At 31.0% G+C, this 13,463-nt stretch overlaps 1 protein-coding gene and 1 long non-coding RNA gene across 7 annotated transcripts in view; one reads left to right on the plus strand and one right to left on the minus strand.

Annotated features, from left to right (window-relative positions):
- The first annotated feature begins 6,420 nt into the window (after positions 1 to 6,420).
- Positions 6,421 to 13,463, plus strand: part of LOC141446148 (C-type lectin mosGCTL-7-like) — an 82,998-nt gene continuing 75,955 nt past the window's right edge. For all 3 annotated transcript variants that reach the window (XM_074112609.1, XM_074112610.1, XM_074112611.1), the window contains exon 1: positions 6,421 to 6,670. In XM_074112609.1, the coding sequence (XP_073968710.1) occupies positions 6,562 to 6,670 (109 nt within the window). In that variant the 5' untranslated portion in view covers positions 6,421 to 6,561. The remainder of the gene's footprint in view (positions 6,671 to 13,463) is intronic.
- The window catches only part of LOC141446155 (uncharacterized), a 33,865-nt gene continuing 27,256 nt past the window's right edge, over positions 6,855 to 13,463 (minus strand). For 2 of the 4 annotated variants that reach the window (XR_012453552.1, XR_012453547.1), the window contains 2 exons: positions 9,158 to 9,295; positions 6,855 to 7,123 (listed from right to left, as the gene is read on the minus strand). This is a non-coding gene — a long non-coding RNA (uncharacterized lncRNA). Of the gene's footprint in view, positions 7,124 to 9,157; positions 9,296 to 9,491; positions 9,709 to 13,463 lie in introns of those variants that run through there. The other 2 variants (XR_012453549.1, XR_012453550.1) reach the window with 2 other exon arrangements.

A 13,463-nucleotide genomic window follows, 5' to 3' on the forward strand; every position in this document is an offset into this window, starting at 1 on the left:
TGAAGTTAAAGATGTATCTCTAAATATCTCGTTTCCCACTCGACAGATTTTTACGAAATTTTAAACAATTATAGACAATAGTTGTCTCCGTATACAGGTAAAATATAAACAAAATCTATCGAGCAATTTACGAGATATTTGAAGTTAAAGATTTCACAGTTTCAAACGAAACCAAAATTTAACTCTAAATAACTCGTTTCCCACTCGACAGATTTTTACGACATTTTAAACAATTATAGACAATACTTGTCTCCGTATACAGGTAAAATATAAACAAAATCTATTGAGTAGTTTACGAGATATTTGAAGTTAAAGATTTATCTCTAAATATCTCTTTTCCCACTCGACAGATTTTTACGAAATTTTACACAATTATAGACAATAATTGTCTCCGTATACAGGTAAAATATAAACAAAATCTATCGAGTAGTTAACGAGATATTTGAAGTTAATGATTTAACTGTTTCAAACAAGACCAAAATTTAACTCTAAATATCTCGTTTCCCACTCGACAGATTTTTACGAAATATTATACAATTATAGACAATACTTGTCTCCGTATACAGGTAAAATATAAACAAAATCTATCGAGTAATTAACGAGATATTTGAAGTTAAAGATTTAACTGTTTCAAACAAAACCAAAATTTAACTCTAAATATCTCTTTTCCCACTCGAAAGATTTTTACGAAATTTTACACAATTATAGACAATAATTGTCTCCGTATACAGGTAAAATATAAACAAAATCTATCGAGTAGTTAACGAGATATTTGAAGTTAATGATTTAACTGTTTCAAACAAGACCAAAATTTAACTCTAAATATCTCGTTTCCCACTCGACAGATTTTTACGAAATATTATACAATTATAGACAATACTTGTCTCCGTATACAGGTAAAATATAAACAAAATCTATCGAGTAATTAACGAGATATTTGAAGTTAAAGATTTAACTGTTTCAAACAAAACCAAAATTTAACTCTAAATATCTCGTTTCCCACTCGACAGATTTTTACGAAATATTATACAATTATAGACAATACTCGTCTCCGTATACAGGTAAAATATAAACAAAATCTATCGAGCAATTTACGAGATATTTGAAGTTTAAGATTTTACAGTTTCAAACAAAACCAAAATTTAACTCTAAATAACTCGTTTCCCACTCGACAGATTTTTACGACATTTTATACAATTATAGACAATAGTTGTCTCCGTATACAGGTAAAATATACACAAAATCTATCGAGTAGTTTACGAGATATTTGAAGTTAAAGATTTATCTCTAAATATCTCGTTTCCCACTCGACAGATTTATACATTATGTAGAATTATAGACAATAGCTGTCTTCGTATACAGGTAAAATATAAACAAAATCTATCGAGTAGTTTACGAGATATTTGTAGTTTAAGATTTAACTGTTTCAAACAAAACCAAAATTTAACACTAAATATCTCGTTTCCCACTCGACAGATTTTTACGAAATTTTAAACAATTATAGACAATAATTGTCTCCGTATGCAGGTAAAATATAAACAAAATCTATTGAGCAGTTTACGAGATATTTGAAGTTAAAGATTTATCTCTAAATATCTCGTTTCCTACTCGACAGATTTATACGACATTTTATCCATTTATAGACAATAGTTGTCTTCGTATACAGGTAAAAAATAAACAAAATCTATCGAGTAGTTTACGAGATATTTGTAGTTTAAGGTTTAACTGTTTCAAACGAAACCAAAATTTATCTCTAAATAACTCGTTTCCCACTCGACAGATTGTTACGACATTTTATACAATTATAGACAATAGTTGTCTCCGTATACAGGTAAAATGTAAACAAAATCTATCGAGCAGTTTACGAGATATTTGAAGTTAAAGATGTATCTCTAAATATCTCGTTTCCCACTCGACAGATTTTTACGAAATTTTAAACAATTATAGACAATAGTTGTCTCCGTATACAGGTAAAATATAAACAAAATCTATCGAGCAATTTACGAGATATTTGAAGTTAAAGATTTCACAGTTTCAAACGAAACCAAAATTTAACTCTAAATAACTCGTTTCCCACTCGACAGATTTTTACGACATTTTAAACAATTATAGACAATACTTGTCTCCGTATACAGGTAAAATATAAACAAAATCTATTGAGTAGTTTACGAGATATTTGAAGTTAAAGATTTATCTCTAAATATCTCTTTTCCCACTCGACAGATTTTTACGAAATTTTACACAATTATAGACAATAATTGTCTCCGTATACAGGTAAAATATAAACAAAATCTATCGAGTAGTTAACTAGATATTTGAAGTTAATGATTTAACTGTTTCAAACAAGACCAAAATTTAACTCTAAATATCTCGTTTCCCACTCGACAGATTTTTACGAAATATTATACAATTATAGACAATACTTGTCTCCGTATACAGGTAAAATATAAACAAAATCTATCGAGTAATTAACGAGATATTTGAAGTTAAAGATTTAACTGTTTTAAACAAAACCAAAATTTAACTCTAAATATCTCTTTTCCCACTCGACAGATTTTTACGAAATTTTACACAATTATAGACAATAATTGTCTCCGTATACAGGTAAAATATAAACAAAATCTATCGAGTAGTTAACGAGATATTTGAAGTTAATGATTTAACTGTTTCAAACAAGACCAAAATTTAACTCTAAATATCTCGTTTCCCACTCGACAGATTTTTACGAAATATTATACAATTATAGACAATACTTGTCTCCGTATACAGGTAAAATATAAACAAAATCTATCGAGTAATTAACGAGATATTTGAAGTTAAAGATTTAACTGTTTCAAACAAAACCAAAATTTAACTCTAAATATCTCGTTTCCCACTCGACAGATTTTTACGAAATATTATACAATTATAGACAATACTCGTCTCCGTATACAGGTAAAATATAAACAAAATCTATCGAGCAATTTACGAGATATTTGAAGTTTAAGATTTTACAGTTTCAAACAAAACCAAAATTTAACTCTAAATAACTCGTTTCCCACTCGACAGATTTTTACGACATTTTATACAATTATAGACAATAGTTGTCTCCGTATACAGGTAAAATATACACAAAATCTATCGAGTAGTTTACGAGATATTTGAAGTTAAAGATTTATCTCTAAATATCTCGTTTCCCACTCGACAGATTTATACATTATGTAGAATTATAGACAATAGCTGTCTTCGTATACAGGTAAAATATAAACAAAATCTATCGAGTAGTTTACGAGATATTTGTAGTTTAAGATTTAACTGTTTCAAACAAAACAAAAATTTAACACTAAATATCTCGTTTCCCATTCGACAGATTTTTACGAAATTTTAAACAATTATAGACAATAATTGTCTCCGTATACAGGTAAAATATAAACAAAATCTATCGAGCAGTTTACGAGATATTTGATGTTAAAGATTTATCTCTAAATATCTCGTTTCCTACTCGACAGATTTATACGACATTTTATACAATTATAGACAATAGTTGTCTTCGTATACAGGTAAAATATAAACAAAATCTATCGAGTAGTTTACGAGATATTTGTAGTTTAAGATTTAACTGTTTCAAACGAAACCAAAATTTAACTCTAAATAACTCGTTTCCCACTCGACAGATTTTTACGACATTTTATACAATTATAGACAATAGTTGTCTCCGTATACAGGTAAAATATACACAAAATCTATCGAGTAGTTTACGAGATATTTGAAGTTAAAGATTTATCTCTAAATATCTCGTTTCCCACTCGACAGATTTATACATTATGTAGAATTATAGACAATAGCTGTCTTCGTATACAGGTAAAATATAAACAAAATCTATCGAGTAGTTTACGAGATATTTGTAGTTTAAGATTTAACTGTTTCAAACAAAACAAAAATTTAACACTAAATATCTCGTTTCCCATTCGACAGATTTTTACGAAATTTTAAACAATTATAGACAATAATTGTCTCCGTATACAGGTAAAATATAAACAAAATCTATCGAGCAGTTTACGAGATATTTGATGTTAAAGATTTATCTCTAAATATCTCGTTTCCTACTCGACAGATTTATACGACATTTTATACAATTATAGACAATAGTTGTCTTCGTATACAGGTAAAATATAAACAAAATCTATCGAGTAGTTTACGAGATATTTGTAGTTTAAGATTTAACTGTTTCAAACGAAACCAAAATTTAACTCTAAATAACTCGTTTCCCACTCGACAGATTGTTACGACATTTTATACAATTATAGACAATATTTGTCTCCGTATACAGGTAAAATGTAAACAAAATCTATCGAGCAGTTTACGAGATATTTGAAGTTAAAGATTTATCTCTAAATATCTCGTTTCCCACTCGACAGATTTATACATTATGTAGAATTATAGACAATAGCTGTCTTCGTATACAGGTAAAATATAAACAAAATCTATCGAGTAGTTTACGAGATATTTGTAGTTTAAGATTTAACTGTTTCAAACAAAACAAAAATTTAACACTAAATATCTCGTTTCCCACTCGACAGATTTTTACGAAATTTTAAACAATTATAGACAATACTTGTCTCCGTATACAGGTAAAATATAAACAAAATCTCTGGAGTAGTTAACGAGATATTTTAAGGTAAAAGTTTAACTGTTTCAAACAAATTCAAAATTTAACTCTAAATATCTCGTTTCCCACTCGACAGATTTTTACGAAATTTTATACAATTATAGACAATAATTGTCTCCGTATACAGGTAAAATATAAACAAAATCTATTGAGTAGAATTTATCTGTACTGCAGGAATGGTATTAAAGTTATTGCATTATTAAATCATTTTCTTAACTATTCCAGGGAATGAAATTTTAAAAATGAATAATGAATAACAAAAATACTTATTAAAATTTGTGGATTCGTAAACTGAAATTATGATTTTCTATGAGTTTCTAAAGAATTATATTTCAAAAAATAATTCTAAATACGATAATGAAAAAGGATTACATCTTTACTTTTGTAAATTATATATTTACTGTAGTCAAAAATTTCATATGTAAGCCTTACATCATCTACCTTATTTCTAGTATTACCTTTTGTCTTTTACAGATGTCCTATTTGTCTCTAATATATTTTTTTCACTTGTTAAAACTTGAACAAAAAGTGAAGTAAAACATAACGGAAGCATTTCCATAGGGAAACGTGCAATATTTAGTAGTAAAACAATTACGGTTCGTTGAATATATCACTCTGATTGAATTTTTAATTGTCACCTGCTAAGACGTTACCTTCATAACCTGTATTTCGTACTTAAAGCGGCAAATGAGGATATTTTTTTTATGAAACAATATGGCTGTCACTTAACATATGTTATTTAGTAATTCTGTAGACGTAGTTCCGGCATTGTTTGATAAATATTGTGTACTTTGTACTTTACATTCCCATTAACAAACCACCTTCTTATAGTATTCTTAGAAGTTTACAGCTAAAAGTCAAGGATAAAGATACTGTAATGCCGTCAAAATCTACTTAAAAAACGAAACTGTAATAAATTTGTTGTTAACCAAATCAAAACTTCCTCTTCGAGACTCTATTATAATTTTTGTTTTTTCGTTATTTGGTAATGTGCATTACATACATCAAGCAAATGTATGTATACAGGGTGTATAATTCATGTTTTATTACCTTGCTAACTCAGCGCCACTACCGGGAGGACCCGGCATGAATGGGGTGGAAATGTGTGGGGAGTCGGTTGTGGATTACTTCATTGATATAGGCGGCCTCAAGGTCAGGACGTTGGGTACGATTGGGAGACATCATGGTAAGGACCCGTTTACAATTCGGCAAAGGACTTTGGACCCATAAAGAATAGGATAGTTTGAATGCTGGACGTTTTGAAGGAGCACCATAATTCTGCTCTATATTCGGTCAAAGTAATGTTTTGAAAAGTAAGTAAGTTTCCAGGACTTAGGTTCTGTATTAATTTGTGGCTAGTAGAGGAATTTGGAGTTATCAATATGAAGACTGAATGTGCTAGGTAGGATTAGGGTGCACTCCTGGACTAGGTCCTGTGCTTTAGGGCAACTCTCTGGAAGATTAAAAAATAATACAAAAATGAGCTTCTCCAGTTATATTTTCCAAAAAAAAAAAAAAAAAAAAATTGTAAAGCAGACTCCAGCAAGGACGGCTGAACCAAATTATGTCAAGCTACCTTCCTTTTATTTATTTAATTTTTTTGTTCATTAAAGTTTCCAGCACCTTTTGTCCTGGAAATGAACAGATTACCCATGTTTATGCACGTAACATCAGATCAGACAGGTTTTTAGAAAGTGAAATACTGCCTTCTCAATCTCTTAATACGAGTAAACCCCTCCCAATGAAATCTGCCCCTCCACATTTGTTGTTTTCTTCCAGATACATTCTCCAGTAACCCTTGTAACTTGTTAGTGAGAAGCCCTCCTCGAATTCAATTTAGATCAAATAGTTGGATAGTTCGTAGGTTCGGGGTTATTTTTATTATTATTATTTTATTTTGTTCCAAAAACAAAATGGAGTGTAAACTAGCTGGACTTAGTGTCGTCGTATTTATATCATTGTTGCACACAACATTACCTCAAATCAGACCGCCAAAATTATTACCGCCAAGATTGGACCAGAGTAAGTAACCTTCTTTATTTACCAGAGGATCATCAATTATTATTGAAATTAAATGAATGTTCAAAAATTTATATCAGTCTATAACAACTTTCATTTCAAAAGACACTTAATTTTTTAAATAAAGATGAGCCGGCTGCTGCAATAGATCTTATCAGTTACAGAATCAAGCAAGTACCTTTTCTCTTTCTAGAAGATGATCCTCAGGTTCTACTAGCAGAATAATTATTTAGTCTCTTGTTACATTTCGTTTCTCATCATCTCTCAAACTTCATCTTTAGTTTTCCTCTCATCAGCATCATTTAAATTCATCTTACTAATAATTGAATAAAACATCTCCTCTGAAGATGGTGAATTTTGGGATAAATTTTTAATGTGTGATTCTTTTTTTATCCTTTATTGCCAGATGATAATTTTTTTTTTAATATAAGATAATTTCATAATGGTACAGCGAATCTATAAAAAAGAAGTTTAACATTAGAAAATTAAAGTTGAACAGAAAATAAAACTTGATTGTAAAGCTTAGAAGACAGTTTTAAAAAAGTCTAAGTAAAAGTCAGTACACAAAACAGACGTTTTTCCTTAAAAATTGAGCAAATTTCAGCCCTAAATTTTATTTTAAGCTACTTTAAACTATAAATGAGATTCGTAAGTTGTACTCCAAGGCTTTTTGTACCATACCCCGGATAAGTCTAGAAGATGTAGCTGTCCCTTTTTAGGAGGTCTAGGGTTCTACCTACTGATCGTTTTTTTTTGCGACAAGATCTGTTCTGGTCACAACATGCCAGAGAACGCGTACCGCTGTCTGACGCCGTCTTCATTGCCGGCAAACTGGAAGGCCATTTCCACCGCTTTCTGACAACGGTCTGCAATAGAGGCTCCTAATTACTCTTACTTGAAAAAACGGGGCTTATTGTAATATTACAAGCTCTACGTTTATTCACTATTCGTTTTTTTGCGTTTTGTCTTTTCTGGTTTCCACTTGTCAGAACCCCTTATGTTGCAAAACTTAGGAATCTGAAAGGGTTTAAGGGACATTTCTTCTCTTCCTATCATAGTCTGATGATCTCTGTTGATGATAAGCCCACTAGCATCTTGTACAGAGGTTTTCTGAGCCTACCTGCCTTAAAAGAAGGCATAAAACCAAATTAACATCAACATCTGCAGTCATTGACGCTCGGGGTCCTTTAAAATCCTCTATATTCTTGTAGATAGTTTTATCACGTTACAGACGTGTGTCCATCACTGGATAGCGAACTGTAAGAGACTGCAGATGTTGAGAATGTAAGAGCAGTAGCTGTACTCGAAGTTGGCTAATAAAAAGATTTGATCATCTCTTCCTTTAGAAAACCACACTCAGTCATCCAAGAAGTTTACAGCTTATTTGGAAATTATCATGGTAGCAAGCCTACATAAGCTTTATACTTTTTAAGCTTAAGGTAATATTCACCGTATTTCCAATCTAATCGATTTTTGGGGTTTTGAATATAATCTTGTCTTCTTCAGGAATTTAATACCATTTCATGATTTTGATAATAAAACTTTTTCTATTAGATAAATAAATAAAAAAGGGACTTTAATAACAATTATTAATATTATTGTTTTGCTGTGGAAACTAATTTGAAAATTAATTTTATCGAAAAATAAAATCCTAAGAATATCGTGACATTTCGCTTCACTTTTTTTCTTAAAGGTCACAATGCAGACCATTTAAACGTTTTGGAAATGTTAAATTTATGTAATCTTAAAACAAAACAAAAACAATTAGTTGAAGTATTAATTGTTGGAGATTAAAACTTTCGCAATGGCTTTAATGGAAAAATTTGTCTATGAAATTTACCAATATACAGTTTAAATTGAACAGATATTTTGAAATCTAGTACAGAACTAGTTCTAGTTTTTACTGTCTCAATCAGAATTATAAATATAGGCCAATCTGTTCAAATGGAATCTAGTTCTGTTTTGAATGTTTACGTACAAAAGATTTGCTTGGAATAACGAATGTAACAGAAACAAATTTTCAACAATCTTAAAATACGATTTTATGAATAGTAAAGGCTGTCCTCCAGACAAAATCCCCCTTTAAATGGACCACTCTGAGCGTATTGAAAATAAATTTTATGAACAAGTAAGAAGCTCTAGAAGGAGCCAATGTGAGGACAGTCAGCTAAGCTCGAACCTCAGATCTCAACATTGCGAATCCTTTGTCCTGCCATGAGCGTAATTTAGGTATTACTTTAGCCATCTAGCATGAATAAGGATATCATTTCCAAGTGAAAGAAGCTGATGACTCTATTAATGATTTAATAACTAAAACGAAAATTAAAATAAAAATTTATGTTTTTTAGTTTTGAAGACAAATTATTGCCAATAAATAAAAAGAAGACTAATAGAAATAGAAGAGTTACTTCTTAAAATTAATGAAAAATATTTGAGGTGTAATTATTTATTAAAATTATACGCTCCAGCAATAATTTATTTGTCGCTCACCTTGAAATTAATTGCAGCTAATTTTTAAAATAATACTTTATGGCAATGAATGAGAGGTGATTGATCGATAGACTTCTTTGTCACGCACACGCCATATATAATCGATTTTCATTTAATTTATTTATTGTTGTGTTTTAACTAAAATAATAAGGTTTAATGTTAATGATGATTAATGCAATAATCTTTATGATTTTAATTTAATGAACTTTAATTGGTTTTACTTCATATCATATTTTTCTTGTAAAAACCATTTTTACTTTTGAATCTTTACATTGTACAGCTAATAATGTTTTAAAATTTGTTTTTATGTTTTCAAATCTCATTTTTTCTACTTTAAATATTCATTAATCAGGGATAAATTCAAAGCCAGAATTATTAATATTTTTCTTTATTTATTTTCACAAACGCCTAGAGAACACCTTTATATTTATTTATTTATTTATTTTAATTTTAAGCGCGTCCAACATCTGAGGTTATTGGCACCCTGAGCTTTTTTTCAGTGCACGCTGGTCTTCAGACATTGTTCTCTACTTGCAGGCAACACTGCGATCCTAACATTCACACAATTAAGTTTAATAAATCTCATATTAAGAACAAACTAAGAAATGAAAAGAAATATTACATGTTTTTGCTAAAAAAGAAAAATGTTAAAACCTAGAACCGTAAGGTCGAAACAATTTCAATGGTTTGTAAAAATTGATAGAAAAGGCTATTTATGCCAGTTAGATTAGATTAGATTAAATTAGGGTGGCCTCAAGGCCTGCGCCACCGCGACCCCTATGGATCTATTGTGGCCCCCCGGCTTTAGAGCTCACCCTCCAGACCCGTCCGTTTAATCAGACTCTTAATTCTGGAGAGCGGCTTCTGGGTAAAGCTCTCAGGCCTTGGTTTTTCCTCCCCGAGAAGTAACATCCTTAGCCATACGAGCCCCTCACACTGACACAACACGTGCAGTGCCGTTTCCTCCTCTTCCTGACAGAACCTACAAAGGCTATCTTCTGCCAGGCCCATGCGATACATGTGTTTTCTGAGCCTGCAGTGGCCCGTTAATAAGCCTACAATTATCCTTATAGCCCCACGGCATTGACGGATTAATTCTGCGGTCAGCCTTGGCGAATAGCCTCTGATGAACTCCTTCGCCTGTCTCAGCCCAGTGGTGGCAAGCCACCACTCCTGAGCCCTACTCTGCACCCATACATTGATGGCCGCAGACTTAACACATTTCGAAATCCCAAAGCAGGGCTCCGGGCCAACGAAGTGTCCCGCAGAGCCTTACCGGGCAAATAAATCTGCCACTTCGTTCCCCTTGTGTCCTGAATGACCAGGTACCCCAACTAGAAAGACCTTATTCAGGTCACTAATTTCCTTCAGGGCACCCAGACAGTCCCAAACCAGCCTTGAGTTGACCTGGTAGGAACTAATTGCCCGTAGAGCAGCCTGACTATCCGAGAAAATTACGACCTTAGTGTTAATAATTCCTCGCCCTTTAATTTCGGTGGCACAGAACCTAATTGCAGCTAGCTCAGCCTGAAAAACTGTAGCTAGTTTTCCTAGGCCAACCGAAAACCTACATTTCGGTTTCGCCCCCGTACACTCCCGCTCCTACACCCTCCTCCATCTTGGAGCCATCTGTGTACCACAGCGAATCTCCCACAACTGGGGGTCCACTTTTCCAAGCCTCCCGGTCCCCAATACAGACTTTGAACGGCTTGTTGAAGTTATATTTGAGAGTCATAAAGTCCGAAGGCAGGCCCAGAATTGGGTCGGCCTCCAGCTCCTCGTATAACTCTTGATACGGCTCTTCCATGCCTGACGGTAATGGGAGCTTGTCCTATCATAAGCCTAATGACAACGGCCTTTGCAACGCCTATTTATGCCAGTTAACAAATTCACACCTTTTTTCTAAAGGAAAATTATGTTTTTTAATAATTTTATATTAAGCTTAATGAGTCTTTACATTTGCATATTGCTCAGAAGTTGATTAATACGTGCATGAAGGTCCAGTAAACATTTAGATTTTAATAAATTATTATTTTTCTTCAGTTAAGGATATTTTCAAATCAGAGTTCATTTTAAGACTTTTTTTTGTTGTTTAATTTTCTTTCTAGTCGTATTGCTACATTTGTAATTTTAAATGCAATCAAAATTTTATATTTTGAAATATCGATTATATTATATGTAATATCGAACAAATCTTGGTATAAACAAATAGATATATTGAGAAATGTTTAATAACCTTACAATTTCAGTCGTAACAATTTGCATGTTTTTGATTTTTTTTTTTATTCAATTTCGCAAATAGAAAAGAATGAAAGTGTTATTTTATATTCGTAAAAAATATATTTATTAAAATAAAAAGCTGTTTCTCACTACAATTATCTTGTTTTCAGTATGCCGTAAATATAAAAGTTTTGGCCATGAATAATTGGGACGTTGCACTCCTTCAAAAATTATAAAACAGTTCCATTCTAGAATTTCACTTTCTGTAGATGTCTTTTATTTTTTTTTGTAGTTTTAATTCTGTGTTCTGTGTAAAAGTGGTTATATATTTAATTCCTGTTAATACTAGACTAGTTGACAAATTGTGATCAAAATTTTATTGAGGTGGTATTCAAAGTGAAGTATCAAATTTGAATTATCAGTTCCTGAATTACAGTATGGTCATTTCTGCAGAATAATTTAGAATATAGCTAAAGGTATTAGATTTAAATATTCAAAAAATAATTCTTACACAGACGATGAAACTTAGAAAATATTATAATTATTACTTTTTGATGGAATTGTGGGAATGAATAGAAGTTTGAAGATTAAAATTTTCTGATTTAAATGATATCTAATTATACAAGTTGCTAAAAAAAAAAGAAGTTAAAGGTAACAGTGATTCGAAAAAAGCAATTAGTTTTGAAATAAAATAATTAAAAAAAACACAAATCTTGAATTTTTTGAATGGAGTTTAGTAAAAATAGTCAATATTACATAATAAATGGAGATAATATAATTAACATTCAAGCACATAATGATTGGTTATTAGATTTTGTAATTTACATAACATATGGACATACATTCCGATTGGAGTTTGTAGCAGTAATTTGTTTGATAAACAAATTTATGTATATCCAAGGAATGTCTCAGTATTTACAAAATTTAGAAAAAAAAAAATTGTCTATGTATCTAATTATGTAAGTACAGAATTAGTGTAAATATCCAATTAAATGAATGAAATCGAAACACTTTACAAGTTATTACCATTAACATTTTACAAAAGATATTTATTATAAAAACAATTTGGGCCGTTTAGTTTATTTTCTAATTATTTTGTCTATTCTGCAAAGTTACATATCTGCTTAACAGATATTCTTAACATTTGGAATAAGCAATACTTCCATTATAACCTGATACGGTGTTAAGTAACCACTGGAGAGTTCTTTTAAAAGAATTAAGAATTATTTAAAAAGAATTTAATCTTAGAGTTGCGGTCCCCAAAGAAGCAAAAGAAAAAAAAAAAATTGGGAAAACGTTTGGAATAAAATAGGAAGGTATTTGTACGTTAATAACAAAATTAAACTGCGATTACAGTACTTCCTTTTAAAAGGAGTAAGAAAAATTCACGGCGATTGCATTACTTCTCCCTAAAAAGAAAGAGAAATTATACTTCAAATACGCACAATTGCAATACTTCTCTTTAGTAGCTGTAAGAGTATTTTAATGTAATGCAGTAAAAGTTGAAACCTTCTTTTTGCCAAATTTAATCAAAATCGGGCGATGAATATTGATTAATTATTGATCAATATTGAATATTAAGATCCACAAAAGCTATATCCACATAAAATTCCCATTCGTAATGTCAATTCATTCATGTAAATTGATCGGTTCACTCGTCAATAATTTTAACGATTGCAGCACTTCCTCTTATTAGGTGTAAGAGCATGATGGCGCTTTAAAGTCACATAAGAAAGCTTTAACAATTTCTTCGTGCTTAATTTTATCAAAATCGGACTAAGCGTAAAAGAAATATTAGTAAAAATAGTATTAAAGAAAGTCTAACCTCTCTACCCCTTCCTCCCCTACTGAAGTGGCACAACGTCGAGACTTCTAAAATGCAAATCTGTACAAGATATAGATTCGAATGACGCTTTATTATTCATGAAAATTAGTTCATGCGTCGATCATTTGAAACGATTACATACTTCCCCCTAATAAGGGTAAGAGCAGAACGTCGTTTAAATGTTACGTAGGAGTGCTCTAAATCTTTCATCCTGCCAAATTTTATCAAAATCGGGTAAACATTTACAGAGTTATTAGTAAT

Source organism: Rhodnius prolixus, unplaced genomic scaffold (genome assembly GCF_049639745.1).
Source record: "Rhodnius prolixus isolate KJV_2025 unplaced genomic scaffold, Rpr scaffold_1, whole genome shotgun sequence".
NCBI lineage: Eukaryota > Metazoa > Arthropoda > Insecta > Hemiptera > Reduviidae > Rhodnius > Rhodnius prolixus.